The following is a 23,183-nucleotide window of genomic DNA, read 5'->3' on the forward strand; positions in this document are numbered from 1 at the left end:
GCTTTAAAGAAATTAGTTATTAAAGCTATAGGATTTCCAGCACTCTCCCCCCCCAACTTTTATTTCCATAGTATGTTACAGGACTTTATGCACAAACTCTCTGTGAAGTTATATTCCTGCATTATTTTCCTGTATCACCATCCATGTCCGTTTTTAGCCTTATAGCTTTTTTTGTTTTAGTTGTATCTAGTTTGTTTATATTTGGCCATAATATAATATTATTTTCAGTTCACAGGTCTCAATTAAGGTTGCTAGAAAGATTGGGATTTTTTTTTTTTGCTTTGCCATTGTGCTGTGTATTTCCAGTTTCTCTTTGTTGCTGCTATTAAGAGAAATATTAGCGTTCAGTACTGCTTTTATTCTGTGCCTTTCCTTTGCTTTCATCTGCTTGCTTCAAATGGAACCTTTTGTTTTGTCTCATTAGGATTTGATGAAAATCATCTATGTAGATGAAAACACTCAGCCCCTCTTGGACACAGAATACAATACAGCTGGAGGTGTAGAGAAGGCCGACACACAGGCCATAGATACAAAAGTGGGGATTCGCACAGTGTGTGTGAGCCCTACTGGGGAGCACCTGGCCTCAGGTGATAGGATAGGCACTCTCAGGTAAACCTTGGAGTTTTGGAGAATGTGTCCCTGCATAATAACACCAAGAGATTCCTCCTAACTGCTTCCTTGCCTTGCATCATTTTCAGGATCTATGAATTGAAGCCCCTGAGAGAGATGCTGAAGGTAGAAGCCCATGATTCTGAAATCCTCTGCCTTGAATATTCCAGACCAGAGACAGGTAAGATTTGACTGACTGATTCATTAATTCATTAAAAAATAAATAAATAATTCATTCATTCATCTTGTATACTGGTTTCCATAGTATTTCTGGCACTTAATGATGTTGTACAGATATCACATCCACATTAGGTAAGTAAGTTAAGTAAGTAAATAAGTAAGTAAGTAAGTAAGAAAGAAGCAACTTGGGGTCATTTAGAAATTTGGAAATGATAAATATTAAGCGTTCAATTTAAATATTAATGGAGAATTAAAATTGGGAAAAATTCACTAGGTCATTGTCTAAAAAGATTGAATGTTAAAACAATTTATACACACACACACACACACACACACATACATTCTGTGTGTGTGTGTGTGTGTGTGTGTATGTATATACATATGTGTGTGTTTATGTGTGTGTGTGTGTTAAGTGTTTGTTAAGTATTTAGAATACCTTGCTAGGCCCCAAACATGGGACAAATCTTATTTCCTGTTTCAGCCTAACCCAAGGCCATCCACAGGCAGTAGTCACAGTAGTGACAGCTCATATTTGTGTAATTTTTTTTTGGATTGCTAACATATATATATATATATATTATTGATAAATGTAAGAAAGTTATTTTTTATTTAATAGAATAAGAATTGTATTAATTTAAATATGAGACAGTACATATTAAGGGAAAAGAGAGGAAACATCTAATGTAATAGTTTGAGATTTGTATTAATGATATTTGTATGTAATTGAATTATTACAACTCCGTTACCACATTGTTTTTCAAATATGTAAATAATATTAGAAAATCAATAAAATTTCCAAAAAAGAAAGAAAGAAAGAAGCAACTTAGAACTAAGGAGAAATTTCCTGACACTGAGAACCAGTTAACCAGTGGAACAGCTTGCCTTCAGAAGTTGTGGTGCTCCATCACTGGAGGCTTTTAAGAAGAGGCGGTCACTTGTCTGGAATGGTATAGGATCCCTCTGAAGTCTCTTCCAACTCTGTTATTCTGAAGTACCCTTAAAACATCCAAGTAAAATTCATTTAACGTAATATAAAACAGTTAAATCATATCTGCCATTCTTCAAGCAGACATGCATACAACTTAGATGGTACCTGTGAAATCAAGATAGATGCAAATCTACTTTCAACTTGGAGGCCATTCTAAAGGGCAAGTCCTGCTATACTTCAGCATCCCTCATTTCATGTTCTTTTTATCTGTGAAATCACACAGGGTTCTAAACCTGAGCCTTCTGTATGTTTATAGCTAAGACTTTGAACAAAGAGACCCACTTTTTTGGTGCCACAATGGTGCAATTTGCATTCTTTTTCTTAATTTTGTTTTTTCTTCCACATTTAGAAGACGTTTAAGTCTTGAATCATGTTTATTTCTTTTTTTTTCTTCCTAGCATTATCATTGCGCCTTAATTACTCTTGGTGGTTGTTCGTTCCTCTGAGCCATTGCATAATTTGTTGCAGGTTTCTTGACCATTTAAAACAGGGGTGTCAAACTCAATTTCATTGAGGGCCGCAACAGCATTGCGGTTGCCCTCGGGGGCCCGGGTGGATGTGGCCCGGGTGGGTGTGGCCTACTGGGTGGGTGTGGCTACAGTGCATATGGCGTACTGGGTGGGCGTGGCCAGCTCTACGGCATTCGTGTCAAGGGTGCCTATGGGGGCCTGGGCAGGAGTGGGACAGATCTGAGGGTCTCTGGCAGAAGGAGATGGGACCGGGGAAGTGCCAAGGCATGGTCCACTGGAGGAGCCTCACTGTTCCTCTCAGGCCATATGGGGAGGGGGCTGGACAGTGGCACGGAGATCAAATGCCCAGCCCAGTCCTCAAGCACCTGCGGCACCAAGCCCAGCCCCACTTCCCCAAGGGGGTGCCCAGCTGCATTTACCTCCTCCTCAAGGTTGCTGCTGCTGTGCTTGCTCTCCTTAGCCAGGTTGCTCATGATGGGTAGGAGGGCAAAATCAAGAGGGAGGCCCACTCCCTCTCCATATGAGGAGACCTGGCTTTGTATCCAAAGCTTCCTTAGCAATAGGATGGGAGACACCCCCCCCAGGATAGGCCAGGAGGAGGGGGCAAGGGGATGGTGAAAGGGCAGCACTAAGGTAGGACTCACTAAGGTAGGACTCCCCTCAGACCCTCTCCTTCCTTCTTCCTTCCTTCCTTCCTTCCTTCCTTCCTTCCTTCCTTCCTTCCTTCCTTCCTTCCTTCCTTCCTTCCTTCCTTCCTTCCTTCCTTCCTTCCTTCCTTCCTTCCTTCCAACAGAGTGGTGGGAAAATATTTGAGATGAGGGAGGGAGAAAAACAGGGAAGAAACACAGCTGGGGAAGTGTCGTCCTTTGTGAGGAATGAAGAAATGCACCATCGCCTGGAAGTGGCCAGCACATCGCTCTCGCCTACTTCACATAACCGGCTTGGTGGGCTCTGTGGGAGGAGTTGCCATGAGCAGCGTGAGAATCGATGTTACCTGTGTAATGCTGCCCAGCCTGCCCGGTTTTGGTAGGCAGTGGGGCGTTCTCCTCACAGAGCCGAGAGGCTGAGCCAGGTGGCATGAATCTGAAGAGAAGCACAACACTGCCCAGCCCCTAGCCTGCCCGAAGTAGGCAGGGCCATGTGCTGGCCACTTCCAGGCGATGGTACATTTCTTCATTCTTCACAAAGGGTGATACCTCCCCAGTGTGTGCCCAGGGGGCAGGGCCGATGCGGCACGGGCTGGTCCCTCGCTGTTTCCAGATGGAGCTAAGACTGAATGTATTTCAGCATAGATGACCACCATGAAATTGTACATTGGCTCCCGGCCAGCCTGGGCTGGGGCCAAGACAGCGGGGGCCGTTCCCTTACTGTTTCCAGGATGTCTTCGTGGGCCACATGAAGCCACTTCGCGGGCCGCATCTGGCCCTCGGGCCTTGTGTTTGACATGTCTGATTTAGAACCAGCTGACTTTGAAGACCGCATTCTACAAGTTCTAAATATATAAATGTAGATCTTTGTGTTTATGGTCTATATTGTTTGGTCTTTTCATACTGGCCAGGAGACCACCAAGGCTTGTATCTGTCAGACAGAAAGCCTTAATAAGTAATGGGCATCAACCCAAACTTCCTGTTAATCTGACTTCTGCTTAATTCTCCGTAAAATTTGGATCCCTGAAATATCTTCCCGTTCTGCACTGTGAGCAGTAAAGTTGTCTTTTGACTAGTCTGATAAGCCAAATAATACCAGAGTATTCTGATACCTCAAATCACACAGTTCACTAAACCCCAAAATTCTTCACTCCTGTTAGCTCCTAGCCTATTAAGGGCAGGTTATTATTATGAGTTACTTTTTCTTCTCATGTGGTACTGGCAATCTCATTGCCAATTCATCCAACTTAGCATCCCTGTTGACAGCTCTTTCTATCCCTGCCATATACTTTAGGTTTTCATACTCAAACTGTCAGTCTGCTTGTGGAGAATCTATTGCTGGGAAAGGAAATTCAATCTTGGATAGTGGCATCTAAGAAAAATTCTCAGGATTAACTGTATTTAAACTCCACAGGACATAACAATTTTCCTGGCCTCCATTATAGCAGTGGCTTCATGCTTTCCTGCTGTTCCTGTTCTGGGTCTGAGGTGCATTATGCTTCACCCTATTATGAAGAGAATCATGGATTATCCATATTCAGGATTTCACATTCAGGAGTTTGTGTCACCTAAACGTTTTGGTTAGGGATCTCTTGATTGTCATTTCAGACCTAATCCATGGCATTTGCTACCAGGTGATAAAACTACAGCAGCCATTCACATTCAGTTCACATTTGACAGATTAATTGCAGGTGTTTAGCTATGATTAGCACTGTGGTTATACCTTACTAAAAGCTTGTCAGGCAGCAGTCCAGTCCTTTCAATTTTCTTCCAGCATTAAATGCCATGGTGCCTGGAATCATAATCAAGCCCTGATCAGGAACACAAGTTCCAATGTCTACTTCTGTGGAATCTTTCAGTGAAGGTGCTTATGAGCATGCTCCCTGAAAGATTGTTTTTGGATTCAGAGGACTCTCCTCTCCTCTCCTCTCCTCTCCTCTCCTCTCCTCTCCTCTCCTCTCCTCTCCTCTCCTCTCCTCTCCTCTCCTCTCCTCTCCTCTCCTCTCCTCTCCTCTCCTCTCCTCTCCTCTCCTCTCCTCTCCCCTCCCCTCCCTTCCCTTCCCTTCCCTTCCCTCCCCTTCTCTCCCCTCCCCTTCCCTTCCCTTCCCTTCCCTTCCCTTCCCTTCCCTTCCCTTCCCTTCCCTTCCCTTCCCTTCTCTTCTCTTCTCTTCTCTTCTCTTCTCTTCTCTTCTCTTCTCTTCTCTTCTCTTCTCTTCCCTCTTCCCTCTTCCCTCTTCCCTCTTCCCTCTTCCCCCTTCTCTCTTCCCTTCCCTTCCCTTCCCTCTTGAAGTAGAGTTGATGATCAGGCTCCTGCTTTCCTGATGGAAAACAGAAAACCCAAATGGCACATTCTTTAGGCGTACAAGTAAAGTAATTAGCTCAGGTTATTTTGGAGTCAGCTTTTCAGTTGGTGCATGATATAGATGTCCTCCTGGTTGCCATTCCTGCACATTGCGCATTATGCAAAAACATAATAAAGGTTTCCAAAGGTTTATGCTTTTCATTTCTTGCCATTATAAATAACCTGTGCTAATAACAGAATGAGAACTGCCAATTTTTGTTTTACCTGATTCCTGCCCAGTCCCATTGTAACAGAAATTTCCTAGATCCATTCAACAACATTGGGAATGTATGCCCATTCTAACAACGACTGTTCTTAAAATTGCACAGTCTAAGTAGATTGCTTATCCTTATGTAAAATATTTCTTTTTTGTCTAGTAGTTTGTCTCAGTCTCTTTTCTTTTTTAAAAATATATTTTATTGATTTTTTTTAACATAAACACCTTAATATTTGGTAAATAGTGTGTTGTCTGGGATTATATTTACAAAATAATCACTAACAATCAGTTTCTATATTCCAAAGTCCACATAATAGCTTTGCTTGATTTTCTCTTTTCCCAATAATATTCTCTTTGCCAACCTTGAATTGATACAATTCTTATTAATTTGATAGGTAACAATTAAATATAAAGATTTTTCTAAAATTTCTACAAATAATAATCACATCAATATCATGCTTCTTTTCTATCTGGTCATCTTGGTTGCCTCATCATAAATCCTGTTTACAATTCTTATTTAAATTTGTTTTCCCTACAATGTTCAAAACATTCTTACTGGTTAAGATTTTCTCAAGGTTAATTACATCTAAGTATTTAAATCTATTTTCCTTGTACAGGCCATCCCAACACTTTTACATTTCTCATACCTTAAAGAGTAAAAGTAAAAAAAAGAAAAGAAAAAAAAGAAGAGAGAAAAAGAGAGAGAAAAGAATAATAAAATAATATACTACTTAAAATACATATAAACTTACATACATTTATCTCCAAACTTTTTCTGTTCTTTTTACCCATAATTACCGGTAAACATGTTTAATCTTTAGATGTTCCATATAATAAATCCAATCATCTAATCTTTTAACTCTGTTCAAAACATTTTTTAAAAAATTATCTATTGAAATTTTCTTAAAGTCAGTTACAGTTAAATATCTAAAATATTTCCTTTATATTGACCATCCCAAACATTTATATATTTCTCATATCAATCAAAGGTCAATCAATCAATTCCAACTTCGTGATCTTTCACAAGAAGTTGGAATTGATTGACCTTTTTTCCCCAAAAAAACCTTCCTTCGTTTCCTTGAACAAGGCGGAGGCAGATCGCGAAAGAGAAGCGGCATGGGGCTGGGAGTCAAGTAAGGAAAGAAAGGCAGTTTCTGGGTGGGGGGAGCAAGGATTTCTTTCCTTACCTGCCCCACTTGTTCTGAGGCTGCTTTCTGCTCAGACGCATTGCTCTGTCTTGCCAGTGGCCCCACCGCCCACTTCAGCACCTTCCCTCCCTGAGCCTCGGAGCTCCACCTGCTGCTTTGGTGGCTCTGTAGTAGGCAGAGCTGCAAAGTTCTCTTCTCTGACAGAGAAGCTCTGCCTACGAAGCCACCAAAGCAGCAAGTGCCGGGCTGGGCTGGGGAGGGCCCAAATTTGGCCCCCTGGGGCTGTCCCAAAAATGGCAAGGGACCAGCCTCCACTGCCCCAGCCCTGCCCCCCCCAACCCGGCTGGGCACCCTCCTGGTGCACAGACAGGAAACAGCGAGTGCTCGGGGACTGGGTGGTTTGCAGCAGCAGCTGCAGCTCATTTGCCTCACCCTGCCCCACCCCACCCCTCCCAGCCTCGCCCGTCACACCTGGCCATTCCCCACTTTGCCAGACCTCTCCTTGTCCGGTTCTGCTGCACTGCGTCTTTCCTCCCTTGGGCCCTGGCGTTCTTTAAGCCTAGCGCCCCAGGGCACGCCCGGTCTGTGGAAAGAAAGGCCCGGAGATGGGAGTGTGCAGTGGCCGGCTCCCATTCACCCTCTCTGCCATTCGCCCTCTCCATTGGAACTGCTGGCAGCCGGCAACGTGTGGTGGCTTGAGATAAAGGGTGAGAAGGAGAAAGCAGGAAGGGTCTCTCTCTCTCTCTCTCTCTCTCTCTCTCTCTCTCTCTCTCTCTCTCTCTCTCTCTCTCTCTCTCTCTCTCTTTGTGTGTGTGTGTGTGTGTGTGTGAGAGAGAGAGAGAGAGAGAGAGAGAATGCTATGGGAGGAGGAGGAAGCCGAGGTGTTACAAAAAAGGGGGGCCTTCCCCTTTCTTCCCCCCCTTCTCTTTTTTTTAAACCTCTTCCCACTCTTCGGATTGAATGGGAAGTTAAGACTTTACTCCCCCCCCCAATTATTTTGTCAGAGGCGTGGAAAGTTTCTTGCTTCTACTTCCTCTCATCTGCTCTTTTATAATTTAATCCAGCCTTACCCAAACTAGTGTCTTTTGGGTGTCATGGAACACAGTTCCCATAATCCTGTGGCTATGCTGGCTAGAAATGCAATGCCTTATTTTCTCTGCAGTATGCACCTAGGAGGCAGTAGGTCTGTGGGATTTAGATGTATTTAAACACTTGTTTCTTCTGCCTAATTTATTAAATCAAAGTCTAATTCGAAATTAAATGTTTCTGAGAAATTCAGGGTGGTTTACAAAAAAACTCTATTGTAAAGCATCACCAGCCCTGCTTAAAACAATATTAAAAGTGTGTATTTTAAGGAAAAAAATGAGTAGTAATTTACTTAGTGCTGTTTGACCATAAAGTGTGTTGTTGTTCTACATATGCCTGGCTGAACAGTGTGTGGAGTTGCCTCTAAACGGGTGAGGGATGCACTGTTCATATTTTCCTTGGAAGAAAGTTCTATAATTGGGGTGCTGTCTCTGAGAAGGCTCTGCTTGTGGCCACTGTTCTATAAACCAAATCAGGGGGACCATCTGGTCTAAATGGATGGTAAACATAGATGATTAGGGGGCTGGAGGCTAAAACATATGACAAATGTTTGTGGGAATTGAGTGTGTCTAGCTTAGTGAAAAGGACTTAGGGTGGTGACATGATAGCAGTGTTCCAATATTTGATGGCTGCCACAGGGAAGAAGGGGTCAACCTATTTCCAAAGCATCAGAAGGCAAGAATAGATGGAAACTAATCAAGAAGAAAACCAGCCTAGAACTAAGGACTTGTGAAAACAACTAACCAGTGAAAAGGCTTGCCTTCAGAAGTTGTGGATGCTCCATCACTGGAGGCTTTTAAGTAGAGATTGGATATTCCATTGTCTGGAATGGTATACATCCCCTGCTTGAGCAGGGGCTTGGACTAAAGACCTCAAAGGTCTCTTCCAATTCTCTTATTCTTTGAGAGAAGCGCTGCCAACCTCTTCCCCTCCCCTCGTCCCTTCCTGGGTACAGAGGGAGGGAGGAAAGGAAGGAAGGAGGGGAGGGAAACAGGAAGAAAGAAAGAGAAGGAAAGAAGGAAGGAGATGGGAATGAAAAGGAGGGAGGGAGGAAAAAAGGGAGGGAGGGAGGGAGGAAAGAAGGGAGGGAGGGTCTGAGGGAAGTCCTGCCTTAGCACTTGGCCACCAGCAGCCTGTTGCCATTTTGCCATCCCCTGGTGGTCTCCCATCCTATTGCTGAGGATGCTTTGGTTACAAAGCCAAGTCTCCTCGCATGGAGAGGGAGTGGGCCTCCCTCTGACCCACGCACTTTGCCCTCCTGCACCCACCATGAGCAACCTGACCAAGGAGAGCGAGCACAGAAGCAGTAGTCTTGAGGAGGTAAATGCAGCTGGGCACCCCCTCAGGGAAGTGCAGCTAGGGTAGGCAGGGCTGTGGGGTCCTGGTGCTGTGGGAGCTCAAGGGCCAGGCTGGCCACTTGACATCCGCTGCCCAGGACTCCAGGCAGTCCTTGCCACTGTCCAGGGGCCCCCTGTATGGCCTGAGGCTCAGTGAGGCTCCTCCAGCAGACCATGCCCCGGCACTCACTCTTGTCCCACCCCTCTCCACCGGAGACCTTCAGATCCACTGCAGTCTTGCCCAGGCCCACACAAGTGCCCCTGATGTGAGTGACATTGAGCTGGCCACGCTCCCCGGCCATTGATCACATGACCCTGGGACACTGAACATTATAAGTATGAATAAGTTGCCAAGCATCCAAATGTAAATCACATGACCCTGGAGATGCTGCAACAGTCATAAGTATGAAAAATGGTCATAAGTCACTTTTTCCAGTGCCATTGTAAATTCAAACAGTTACTAAGTGAATTGTTGTAAGTCGAGGACTACCTGTACTTTATCATTTTTTTCCTTTTATGGGGGAGGGCAAGTTTTTGACACCTTGCTGGGCGACTGGTGGTACTCGTATATTGCCTTATCCTAAAAGTGGTACAATGGGTGAAAAGGTTGAAAAGCCCTGCCCTAACAGGCAGAAAATCAGCTGTAGGGTGCGGAGCCCTGTGATCCCTCGGCTGCTGTACTACTGTGCAAAATTGGAAGCCTTGTCTCAGTCTGTCTTCACTAGTCCTCTTTCTGATGAGCTTTATTGCTGAGTATATTCTCATTGTTCCTTGGTAACCCTAATAACCCAAGCTCACAATATGCTTCTTTTTTTTAATTCCATGAACCATCTGTGTTCTGCAATTGTCCAAGTGCTAGTGTATTCATCAATAATTAGTCAAAGAACTTCAGTTTCAGATATATAAGTATTCTGCTCCTTTTTTATCTCCTTAACAGGATTGAAGCTTCTAGCATCTGCAAGTCGGGATAGATTGATTCATGTCTTGGATGCAGAGAAGGACTATAGCCTGCAACAAACCCTAGATGAACATTCATCTTCCATAACTGCAGTGAAATTTGCAGGTACTACAATTCTGTTTATGAATCAGCAACTTTTATTTGCTCGTTTGATAGCAGCTCTTGGTGATCTACCAAGGTTTTCTCGCCCCACCTTTTCATAAAATCCAAGTCCTTGCCCTTTGTTTGACTATTACTAATTATCCCAATAGTGAGAAAATAACTTGTAAACATAAAGCAGGGCTATACAATGTGCGGTCTTCCAGATGCTGGAAGTGTTTGAAGTGGTCCATTGAGGCCAGTGAAAAAATGAACATATGGCTAATAAAGTTAATTATTATCATATAGAATGGCCCTTGATTGCTGAGACATCTTGTGGCCACTAATTATTTTCAGCTTGGACAGAACTTGATCCAGTTATTTGTTATCTTTGGAGACAGATTTTTTTTTAATCTAACCTTAATTATAGTATAGGGACGTGGTGGCTCAGAGGGTTAGGATGCTGAGCTTGTCGATCAGAAGGTCGGCAGTTTGGCGGGTCGAATCCCAAGTGCTGCATAACAGAGTGAGTGCCTGTTACTCATCCCAGCTTCTGCCAACCTAGCAGTTCGAAAGCACGTAAAAATGCAAGTAGAAAAATAGGGACCACTACGGTGGGAAGGTAACAGCGTTCCGTGGGCCTTTGGCGTCTAGTCATGCCAGCCACATGACCACGGAGACGTCCTCGGACAAGCGCTGGCTCTTCAGCTTTGAAACGGAGATGACCACCGGCCCCTAGAGTCGGAAACGACTAGCACGCATGTGCGGGGGAACCTTTACCTTTACCTTTAATTATAGTATGTAAACAACCCAATTTTGGATTCTGATGGTATAGGTAGAATCAGCTCTTTCCCTTACCATCTGCACAGGCTGGAGGTGGTATGGCTGAGGAGAAGGAGATGTCTTTTCTTTGGCTGTCCTGGACAGATTTTCCCAAACTTAAAACAGAAAAGAATGAGAGAGGCTCTTTAGGTGGGCTGGATGCCTCTAAAGTAAGAAATTCCTACTGTACTTCTTTCCTACAACATATTCTAGAAGGAGTGACAAATGGCTTATCTAGATCAGGGGTCTCCAAATTTGGCAACTTTAGACTTGTGGACTTCAACTCCCAGAATTCCCCAGTCAGGCTGGGAAATTCTGGGAGTTGAAGTCCATAACTCCTGAAGTTGCCAAGTTTGGAAACCCCCTGATCTAGAGAAACTGTAAGGCATGAGTAAGAGCACATGGAAGAAATTAAAAAGCATTTGATTGCCCATCTTCTTGTTCGTGGACATTTACATTTTTCTCTTCCTTCAGCCAATGATGGAAAAGTGAGAATGATCAGCTGTGGTGCTGATAAAAGCATCTATTTCCGCACTGCACAGAAGGTAATTCCCTTGGAGTGGTCACTTTTTATGTAACATGTATTGTAGAGCTATTCTAAGGGGGTGGAATAATGGAAGCAAAAGCTTTGGACAATATTCTAGGCCTCATGGTTTTCTTTCAGTCAATACATTTTTTAAAAAAATCAAATGTTAGGAACTGTATAATAGTACTGATCATAGAGTAGTTTGATCATTGTCTCCTTTCAATCTTTTCTTTCTTACATTTCCTTGTGAGACACACATAGTTCCTCCTTGGGAAAAATATTGTACATATCCATTAATACTATTTGATTAAATATTGTGGAGGTGTCATTGCTATTATATTTCTTGCATTTAGACAAATGATGGGGTCCGGTTTACTCGTACACATCATGTTGTTAGGAAGACTACTCTTTATGATATGGATGTGGACCCTAATTGGAAATATGCTGCTATTGGATGCCAAGACCGTAACATCAGGTTGGTTCATAGAAGCTTCCTAGTTCAAATGTATCTGAAAAGCTTATATTTTAAAAGTATATTATTAGAAGGAAATTTAATTTTGACCTAGCTAGGATGTGTCAATGTTGCCTAGATATTCTATTAAACCTAAAATGATCTTGCTTTGTTTTTTCTGAGGAGACGTGTAATTTTCATCTTATTTTTTAAGATGATTTTTAGGTGTTTAATTAGCTTTTCCCCATAAAGTTAAAATTATGACTTTGAACATTTTGATATTGCAAGCCTCACCAAATCCACTGGACCTACCTCTGAATAGGTATATCTAAGATTCCAATGTACAAGTAGTTCTTGACTTACAACCACAGTTGGGGCTGGAATCTCGGTTTTTGAGTGAAGTGGTTATTAAGTTAGACACCCACATGACTGCTTTGCTCAACAACTGCAATTCCAGTTGTGGTTGTTAAGTTATGTCCAGGTTATTAAGCAGATTGAACATTACAGCTGCCTGCTTTCAGCTCCATGTGTGGAGGGGAACTCCTCCAAAGGGCTGCAGAAATGGAGCACAGATCTTCAGGATCTGAGCTCCATTTCTGCAGCCATAGGAAGGTATTCAGCTCTCATCTATGTGCAGAAGAAAAGGCCTCCTCCAGGCAAACATGAAGATAAGATCTGAGCTCTGTTTCTGCAGCCTGGAGAAAGAGTTCAATTACTCTTGACAGGTGGCTTCTGACTAGGCAACTGGTCAAAGTGCGAAGAGGTTGCAAAGCATGTATGTGATGTTTTACTATTTCCAAGGCTGCTTGCTGTAGCTTTGAACAACCAAGGTACATTTGAGGTATCTTGGTTCAAAATGTCTTGTCCTATGATGCACTTTTTTGCCTAGTTAGGCATGAGTTGTTGTAGTACAGAGATAGAAGTTTTTTTTTTAAGAGATAGACAAATTCATGGAGAAAAAGGTATTTCTGTTAGCTATGAGCAACATATGGAATTTATACATTCTGCATTCAGGTATACGAACGATACTCATTTTGATAATTTTCCAGAGACATTTTGCTAGTTGCTGTAAAAAACAAATAAATAGCTTTGATTTGATTTAAGAATAGAGGAGTTTCTTTTACTGTATGTCTTGAATTTCTTCTTAGGATTTTCAACATCAGCAGTGGGAAGCAAAAGAAACTGTACAAGGGATCTCAAAGTGAAGATGGCACTCTAATTAAAGTAAGGCCTTTGTTAACTCTCACATAACAAATTGTGTCGTATTCCATCTTACTCTCTATACCCCATTTCCTTGTTATGTCTGTTATGCCTTCCCAGCTTGATATTCTAATTAGAGAATGATATTTTCAGTTAATTCTATCTATATGGAATATTTAACACCTGTAGTATAGCATTTAGTGATGGGTTTGTGTAAGCTGCAACATAGTTCATATATTGGTGAAGCATTCCAGCTGCAAATTAAAGAAAAAAAACTCGTGAAGACAAAAGAGAGCAACATCCGTGTCCAGTCTCCCAGAAATTAGCTGAGCTTCATAAATTTCCCATTTTGAATCCTGGACTAACAATGGAAGAGCATATGAGTAATGGCTTAGAAGTTCTTTATGCCTTTTTTTTTTAAAAAAAGCAGCAGCTGTGTCTAATTTCCATATTGTTGTTCTTAACTGACCCACATACATAAAAATCTGATTGTGCTGAATAAGCAATATTTAATGCATATGCATTCTTCTCATTGTATATGGAGCCTTGCAAATCCTGGAATTCTTCCCTCCAAGCGCTTTGGGAGACTCTTGCATACTGTACGTGACAGTTTTATGACAGCTTTTTCTCAGCACTTGAAGCTGTTTTCTAGTTTGAGGATCCTCAGAATTTCTTCCAGGAAGAAGAAAAACTTTTCTAGCAGCAGTGTGTTCCATAAAAGATCAGGAAATAAGCAGTTCATGCCTAAATCAGTGCTTGGCAACCTTGGATGGTTCTTTCATTTTATAATCAGCACAAATAGCAGTAATATAAGTACTATAAAAGCAAACTTGAAGAACATATCAGATACTAAAATATATTCATGAAACTACAAATTTCGCTATGTTTGTGATCTGATTTTTTGATAACAAACAGCAGATGTGTTTGATTATGCTTTTATTCATTCATAGGGGTCATATTTTCACTTAATGTATTAGTTACAAATATAAGTTGAAGGAGGCAAAAATTGTCAAAAATCTGCATCACGACTTACGCAGGCATTTGATGTTGCAAATACAGACATCGCATTGATTTCCGCTATAATATAGATAAACACATAGATGCAAGCTGGCTAGATTTTCTGGCTTGAATCCACTCTGGGTTTTGCATAATCACAGTGGGGAAGACTGATGTGATTGCAAATGCAGATTGCAACATAAAACAGCCTTTCCCAACCTGGTATTCCCAGATGTTTTGAGCTAATTATATTTTCCCAGGGATGGGTGTAGCTGGCATGAAATATGAAAGAATAATAATAATAATAATAAGTAAGTTGGAAGGGACCTTGGAGGTCATCTAGTCCAACCCCCTGCTCAGGCAGGAAACCCTATATCATTAAGTATAGAGTATTAGTATTTTTAGTACTTACCAAAACCACTCATATTCAATTTTCTAAAGCCTAGAAATTGTACCCTTATGGTTTTTCCCCCTTTCTCTCTTACTTGTTCAGGTACAAATGGATCCTTCTGGTCTGTACATTGCAACTAGTTGTTCTGATAAGAACCTTTCGATCTTTGATTTCTATTCAGGCGAATGTGTAGCCACAATGTACGGGCACTCAGGTAATGCAAAAATATGTTTTCGGAAGAAAGTTAAAGTTTTGGTGGGAAGGAAGTTTGGAGGGGCAAATGTAGCAACCGGCTCCAGGTTACACTCCTGTTGGAAATTGTGCAGTCATGAAACTGAATCCTTCTGGTATAGAAGTATTATTCGATTGCATCAAAGATCCTCCCTGAAACTGGAAATGATTGTGGGTTTCTCATTTTGGAAGATAAAATCCAGCTGTTAAATGAAGAAACAGTTTTGACTTAATGAGATATGTAAGTCTTTTGGTAGATGAGGTGATAGCTCTGTTTACTTGTAAAAAGATTTTTTTTAAAAAAATTAGGCCAACATAATATTTTAAGAATAGATTTATCCTCTGCTTTTTGGCCAAGACCCCAAAACAGCTCTTAATGGTAATAATTTATAATAAATATATTACAAACTGTATCCTTAGAAGAAGCCAGACAGTTTTTTGCAGGTACCTACTGTTGAATGTGCCTGCTCTTCCTTCTGCAGGAGAGTTGGTGACCACTGGCTTTGTTCAGTTTAGTCCTGAAGGAAGCAGCCAGATGGCAGTATCTTTGTCTCCTTCCCTAGCTGCCCTCTTAGTAGTCCTTCAGACTTGAACTCCGAGTTTGAACTATGTGTAAAGATCATGAGAAGAAACGCCAAGGATCCCCAAGCTACTAAATGGATGTTGTTTTGCACCAGGAAATTTTAAAAACCGTTTAACTGCTTGTTCTTCTGATTTTTACAGAGATCGTAACTGGGATGATGTTCAGTAATGACTGTAAATATTTGATTTCAGTCTCTGGTGACAGGTAAGTGAGAGGATATTCTTTATTTAAATTTCATCTTTAAAATGAAAGTTAGCATTTCCCTTTTTAAAGAATGGGGATGGATTTGCAAATAATTTGAGAGTTCTTGGGTAACTGTTCCACCTGCTTTGTTTTCTGTTTTAGACTCCTGGTCAGTAAGTTTCAAATTAAAATGGGGATTCCTTAGGTCTGAAAAGAGGATGTGAAATGCTCCTCACCTGAGTCATTTTTATGGCTTTCAAGGCCTTCCAAGATTATGCTGTTGAAATCTGGAACCCAAATACTGGTTTGCTGTGGTGCAATTGCTGGCTTTATTTAGGGAGGGACAGTAAAAATGAGTATGTTAATGTACTTATTTTCCACTTGTCAATGAGTCCCCCCCCCAAAGCTCCCATCAAAAGTTTAAGCATTGCTATACTTTCCAAATGATGTATCTTTTTAACGAAAGTTTGACTTCTTGCCTGATCTAACATAAAGTGTATTGAAATGGAGAATGAAACTTAAAACGGGCAGCTTAGAGCTTTTGAAGTACCAGCATAAAAATAGGAAGTATCAGGTTCCAGATAAATGCTGTGCATTGGGGAATGGGTATGGAATAGGGCAGGGGTCAGCAACCTCAAACAGTGAAAGAGCCACTCGGAACCGGTTCCCTCACAAAAGGAAAAACTGGGAGCCGCAAAAAATATGTGCGCATGCGCGTACATGCGCACATGCGCAGAACAGGGTTTGACTGAAGAGTGGAGCCAAGGCGAGATATGCACCTACCCTGCATATTTGAATTGATTGGTTGAACTTTTTAGTCCCACTTTTTTTGGGGGGGGGACTGCACATGGCAGAGGACCGGGAGCCGCAGGAGACGGCTGAAAGAGCCGCATGCGGCTCCGGAGCCGCGGGTTGCAGACCTGTGGAATAGGGGAATAAGGTATGGAAACTCAGGTATATAGACAGCAGGCTATGATGACTGGATGAAAAGGAGCATTTTTCCCCCTTCTGCTTTCAGCTGCATTTTCATTTGGCGTCTGAGTTCTGAGATGACCATCAATATGCGTCAGCGGCTGACTGATATGAAGCAAAGGGGAAAACAAGCAGAAAAAACTCAACCAGGCAAAACAGCTGGTCTTGCCAGGTATGACGTAGTGTTACTATTCTTTTTAGTTCATAAAAAGTTTTCTGACCGGACTGTATGGTATTATGAGATTTGTGGACAGATGTCTTCTTATCTGAACAGCGCTTGATTTATTATTACAACATATTGACCTTTTTGATGGCAGTTTTAATGCAAGAATAGATATGGAGACAAATCTGCCTATTCAGGTTTCAGTTTCTTATTCTTTCAGGTTCAGTTTTGTTTAATGCTATTTTAGATCAGGTCAGTGAATTATTCTTTTAAAATGTTTTACAAAAATGAATATGCATTTATCTGGATGCAGATTCAAATATGCATTGTTTGGATATGGATTAAAATATGCATTATTCAAATAAAAAAATATTTGGATATAGATTAAAATAGGCATTGTTTGGATACAAATTTAGTATTAGAGTCAGAGTTACATAGTTGCCTTTTTAGTCATATTTTTAAAAAAAGTGCACTGTTTATTTAGATATTTTGCTTTCTTTATACACGTTGTATGTACCTTTTTTCTGTGCACATTTGGAAACCTTTTTTCTGGAGAAGGTACTAAATTTAAAAATGCGCAAAATTTACATTTTGTTCTGTATGTTAGTTCAAGAAACACGAATTGAGTAACTTTCCATTAAAACACTTGTTTGAAAAACCCAATTTGATTCAGAGTTGTGAATCATTTGGGAAGAACACGTTTATGCACTCTAGTTATCCAAATTGTCCATTTTAGATCTGTTTGTGTTTTAAAGTCACTTCAGTAGGAGACTCGGATGAATCTTACTCAAATCACATTTCTGAACACGATGAATTAAATGGCCCTTGTCAAGCAGATAGAATGGGAGAAAAGAAAAGAAAAGAAAAGAGAAAAGAAAGAAAGAGAGAGAGAGAGAGAGAGAGAGAGAGAGATGGTTGATTTTTCGTATTTAGAACTACATTATAGGGAAACTAAGTTGGATGTTCTCATTCTCTCACCTAGCCACTTGCTTCTTCTCATTTTCTTTAATCGTTCTTAATAAGACTTTACCTTGAATTCTGTTGTAGATAGTTCATGTATATAGTATTATCCAAATATCTGTACAGAAAAACAAATGATATTTCTTAAATACGTGCTCAATACATAAAACATGCATGTTAGCAGTTACTGGGGTTTATTTTGAAGTGGAAAAAAAATCCTGTTGCAGACAGACTTAGGGAATGTCAGGAAAAATAAAATAGAAAAGTAAGTGACATGTGACAGTTTTTTTGCGTCAAAATTAATTTACATGGATGTGAGAAACAGGGATAGTTGGCCCCTCAAGATTGAGGTGGTATTTGCTGATGTATATTGTTGTCCCTGAATCCCATTATGTCGATTTATTATACTTTAGCTCTATTTAAATTTTTGATTTCTCCATGAGTCACCCAGTCACTGATATGAGATGGGTGACTATATAAATTGAGTAAATAAATACATGCTTCCTAATCAAAGGAGTTTTCCTTAAGCTACTTTGTGAAAAGTATTTAACTTCTTTTACAAATATTGCCAACTGTGGGCTGTTGAGATTCTTATCATCTAAAAGGAAAGTTTCCAAAGTATAATGGGGAGTGGACAACCAGTTGAGAAGAATGAGAAGGAAGCAGGTTGGGTATGTTCAAATGAGGTGCTCAGTCCGACATAGATTTGAGATAAGCTTGACAATTTCTAATCCTGAGTCATTGCTGAAGTTAAAAACCCTGTAATACCTTTTCCTCTATGTTCTTATTTAGCTTGGGAGAAGCCTGTTCAAGCCAAAAATTCTGGAGCTGTGGAGCAGTGTTCTTTTTATAGCAAGCTCTTCACCATCCCAGCAGCTGCATTGCTCTGCTTTTTTTAAGGCCCAGCTTGTTTCAGACGCTCCTGGTTTCTTGCCAGTATGGCAAGCCTTGTTAGTCACATGCTATTGGTTGGGAAGTTGCATCTAAGACATATCAGCCCAACAGCTGGTTGGAAAACAGGTCTGACCTCTTTGCTTAAGCTGGATCCATTCTGTTTGGCCAGCTTCTGTTTCTAGGTTGGTTCTGGTTTTGCTGTTTAAGAAGAGATCAGAGAAGGCCACTTGCTGAACGAACGTAAGCCATTATTAGAGCATCACTATGTGCGGCTGAAACACTGAGAATTTTGTGTGATGTTATGCGGGTGAATTTGATTTTGAAAACAAGTATTTAAATTAAGGTTGCAGCCTGATAGATATGATTGAGTTTATTTTTCTACTTTCATTGCTTAAACTTGCTATACAATAGAGATGATGATGAATGTCGTTGGATAATCCAGACTTTAGTAAATATATATTTGGAGAGTGTCACAGGATGAAACAGGCATGAGCTTTCTAGAAAGTTGTAGAAACAAGGCTGTTATGATAAAAATAAAATAAAATATAAAATAAGGCCACTGATATGGCATGGGTTTGTTTGTTCAAACCATGATCTGAATTTTGTACTGTTGCTTCTCTATCACATGTGGCTTCTCATTCTTAGATCATATTTATTTTGATGACTGATATAGAAATAATGATTGCATTTGTCCCAAATTATTGATTTGTGATTGTGCTTGGAGTATAAAGCATTTTTTTTAAAGTTGTACTAATTATATTACCTTATTCTAGTCTGCCAAAAAGAGTCAGAAGTCAATGCTTTTCTTTCTTTTTCCCTTTGCCCTATACTTTTTTCTCTTTCCCTTCCCCTCCCCTATGTTTCCATTATATTCTTTTTTTTTTGTATTTCTGTATTTTATATCTTGATAAACTAATAAAATTTGAAAAAGTGGCACTTAGTATAGCTTATGGATCCAATATGTTAATGGCTCTCTAGTTTTAATTGGCCACAGGGGAGACTCCTGGGAAAAAAAAATCTATTCAGAATATTTCCACTAGAGGAAAAAATGGAGTATGCCCATTGTTTTGTTCCATGACTGCCAGGGCAATGTGTCATCAAAGGCTGCAGGAAAAGGGCAGGATCTGCATTCTTGCCTCTTCCCATTTCAGTCAGTGGAAAAACTATGCCATAAATCCTCCTGACTGCAAGAAGCTTTTTGTATTTCTTTGTTAGAATAAATAGGAACTCAAGAAATTCAGCAGTATGGGGATGGGAGAGGAACGTGTGACTTAATGTCACATCCCCAAATTTCCAAAATACGGTTTAAAGGATTGAGCTGATAATTACTCTTCCAGGTTGTTGTGGCTGATGGTCATTAAACATTGCAAGGACGCTTTCTTCTATTTTTATAAGAATTTTTTTTCTCCTCTTTAAATGCTTGATGGTGGATTCTTGGTGAATTCTTTTCTGAATTCTTGAGCTGTTCTTCATAGGAGGTATGAGGAGAGAGAGAGAGAGAGACTGAGTTACTTTCATGTAGGTTGTATTCTCTACAAAGATTCTGGACTTCTAGAGCTTTTAAAAGTGTTGCAGTTCAAAATGGAATTATAAAAGCAAAAAAAAAAAGACAAAACTTGACATTTAACAGATTAAATTATGTCATTGATTTTGTTAGTCCTATATCAGGATAAGTTCATCTGTCATAGAAAACAGATCATGTTCCCATATCTGTTAAAGAACCGGAACGTCAACTCTTTTTTAGAAAAACAATAATAATTTAACCAAGTGTATTTCAGAAAAAAATATACATAAAATATATATATGCTCAAATTTTATGGATAAAACCAATAATTAAAATATAATCTAAATGGACATCTAAATGAAGAACCTGTGATTGTCTCTTTTGCTATGCTTCTGAGAGAACAGCTTACATTTGTTTCAAGGTGGAGTTTTTAAGCCACAGTTCTGAAATTGCCAGTGGCCAAATTGAGGTTTTCAGGTGAGCCATTCTACCATTGGCTAACCCATCTCCATGCTAGCTAATAGGTAAATCAGATTGGTGACCATGGATAAGCAAAAAAGCAGTGGGAGAAGGACCAACGTTTGCTTCCTGCTGACTTCACTTGTGGAAAGCTGGCAGGTGGCATTGGAATAGTCTGAACATTACAGAAATTTCAGTTCAAATGAATAATGGGTCCTGGATTTTTTACACATTCTTTAAGTTAGCAGATGCTAGGTACCTTGATTCAAAAATTGTTGCAGTATAATGCAGTTTGGGATACAAACAGACGAACAAATAACCACAAAGAGAATTTTAGTAGTGTGTAGATTTTGCAGGAATCTATCTGCATTGTTACTCTAGAGCTGATATGGGGTCCTCCAAATGTGGAGTTGTATTGACCCACTATAATGGAATGTGTGATGAGTTTAGGGAATAGGAGGAAGGCATTCTGCCTAGTAACCAGAGTGGGAGGGCCCTCTATTGGCTTCAGAGAAAAAACTAAGAAAGTTGCAATGGGACATTTGTACTTTCAGAATTGTAAGATTCTGGCAATGTAGCCTTACAATAAAATAGAAGTAGTGCATCTTGTCCTGGTTTATCTAAGAGGGCTGACAGCCATCATATTTTTAGCCTTATATGCTTTTACTGCAGGTATTTGGTTGCTTCTAAGCCTTAGTGCTTATTGACATCTAGACCCTAAGAGGTAGAGTAAGATATAGACCTTTGCTGGGTGATTGGCAGAGGGTTTTGACTGCCAGCTGTTCAACAATACTGTATTTGTAGCTGCTTTTAACAATAGCAATAGCACTTAGACTTATATATCACTCCATAGTGCTTTACCGCACTGAGAGGTTTACAGTGTTAGCATATTGCCCCCAACAATCTGAATCCTCATTTTACTGACCTTGGAAAGATGGAAGGCTGAGTCGGTCAGGACTGAACTCCTGACTATGGGCAGTGTTAGCCTGCAATGCTGCATTCTAACCACTGTGCCACCACAGCTCTTGATGTGCTTTTATTCCACATCATGCTGTTAAGGAAAAGCTTGAGGGTTGGAAACTGATCAAGGAGAGAAGCAACCTGGAATTAAGGAGAAACTTCCCAACAGCAAAGACAATTAACCAGTGGAACATCTTGCATTCAGAAGTTGTAGGTGCTTCATCACTGGAGGTTTTTAAGAAGAGACTGGACAGTCACTTGTCTGAAGTGGTATTGGACCTCTTGCTTGAGCAGGAGGCTGGACTAGAAGACCTCCAAGGTTCCTTCCAGCTTCTCTTCTCTTCTCTTCTCTTCTCTTCTCTTCTCTTCTCTTCTCTTCTCTTCTCTTCTCTTCTCTTCTCTTCTCTTCTCTTCTCTTCTCTTCTCTTCTCTTCTCTTCTCTTCTCTTCTCTTCTCTTCTCTTCTCCTCTCCTCTCCTCTCCTCTCCTCTCCTCTCCTCTCCTCTCCTCTCCTCTCCTCTCCTCTCCTCTCCTCTCCTCTCTTCTCTTCTACCCTACCCTACCCTACCCTACCCTACCCTACCCTACCCTACCCTATATCCTATCCTATCCTATCCTATCCTATCCTATCCTATCCTATCCTATCCTATCCTATCCTATCCTATCCTATCCTATCCTATGGGAGAAGCTGGAATAGATTGTATTCTTATTTTTAATAAAAGAATTATGAGCTCAGTTTGATACTGGAAACAAATCCCAGACTGGAAATTGGAATGTTGAGATGTAATAGAGGACAAACCTCTGTAACTTTTACTACTTAAATTGAAGAGGAAATTTCTGTGAGCATAGTTTAGGAGCTATTGTCCTTAATTCTATTTCTTCCAAGAGAAGAAACAATTCTGTAGCTTTTAAGTGAATAAATTTAATAAATAAACAAACAATAAAATTAAATAGTTCTAAATGAATGTTGTTTCCTATAGGCTCTATGCTAGATATACTGTACAGTGCTGCTTTATCCCTTACTAATGCCAGTAGATTTTGATTGATCTTGCCAGCTTGATGTTGGCAGCATCCTCCTAAAGCTAATGATTCATGCTAGTCTTGTCTTTGCTCTGAATTTAAGTTTTTGCCCATTAAGTTTTGAAGATAAACAGATATGACTGGACCCAGTCACTTATTTTTTACATGCTTGCTTTAAATATTCAACAAAGGGCTTCAGGATAAAATTGTATTGATATTTCAGCATTTGTTTGCTACCCATAGTCAAGAATGAGATTAAAGTGTGAGGGGAGTGTGTGTATCAATCAAGTGGGAGATATACAGGTATTTAGCGATTAGCATACCTGCTTGTTTTCTCTTGCAACCCCTACTTTCCAGACCAGATTTATTTTTAATGCCTAAATGTAGCTGATGGAAAAATAGGTTAGATAGTTGTTGCTGGACCACATTTTGAATGACAATTAAGGAAGGGAATTACTACTTGCTATACTACCTGCTATTCTTCTCCTCACTTACTCTCTCCTGCAAGTATCTGCACATTATCAAAGAAAGTATGATATTAGAAACTCTCCTTGGCATCATTAGCAACCTAGAACCCTAACTCTTTCTGCGAACCAATAAACTAAAGTGGTTTCTTTTCATCAGGTCCCTTATTAGCTTCTGGACTCACATCTGCACAATATTACTGAAAGCCTTGTGGTTCCTTGCAGTCACTCATATGTTCAAAAACAACTCGGCTTAGTGGAAGGTTAAAACTGACAAAATGTACATGCATACTGCCCTTTCTACATGCATACTGTATGATGTTATAAAACAAGAGACAAAGTTTGG

General features: G+C 40.4%; 1 protein-coding gene across 2 annotated transcripts in view; it reads left to right on the forward strand.

Annotated features, from left to right (window-relative positions):
* MAPKBP1 (mitogen-activated protein kinase binding protein 1) overlaps window positions 1-23,183 on the forward strand; it is a 135,100-nt gene that overhangs the window by 86,505 nt on the left and 25,412 nt on the right. For both annotated transcript variants that reach the window (XM_081312655.1, XM_081312656.1), the window contains exons 12-20: window positions 425-609; window positions 699-790; window positions 9,961-10,086; window positions 11,356-11,426; window positions 11,761-11,882; window positions 13,007-13,082; window positions 14,548-14,659; window positions 15,400-15,463; window positions 16,461-16,586. In XM_081312655.1, the coding sequence (XP_081168781.1) occupies window positions 425-609; window positions 699-790; window positions 9,961-10,086; window positions 11,356-11,426; window positions 11,761-11,882; window positions 13,007-13,082; window positions 14,548-14,659; window positions 15,400-15,463; window positions 16,461-16,586 (974 nt within the window). The remainder of the gene's footprint in view (window positions 1-424; window positions 610-698; window positions 791-9,960; window positions 10,087-11,355; window positions 11,427-11,760; window positions 11,883-13,006; window positions 13,083-14,547; window positions 14,660-15,399; window positions 15,464-16,460; window positions 16,587-23,183) is intronic.

This window comes from Vipera berus, assembly GCF_964194415.1.
Source record: "Vipera berus genome assembly, chromosome: 1".
In the NCBI taxonomy this organism is placed as follows: domain Eukaryota; kingdom Metazoa; phylum Chordata; class Lepidosauria; order Squamata; family Viperidae; genus Vipera; species Vipera berus.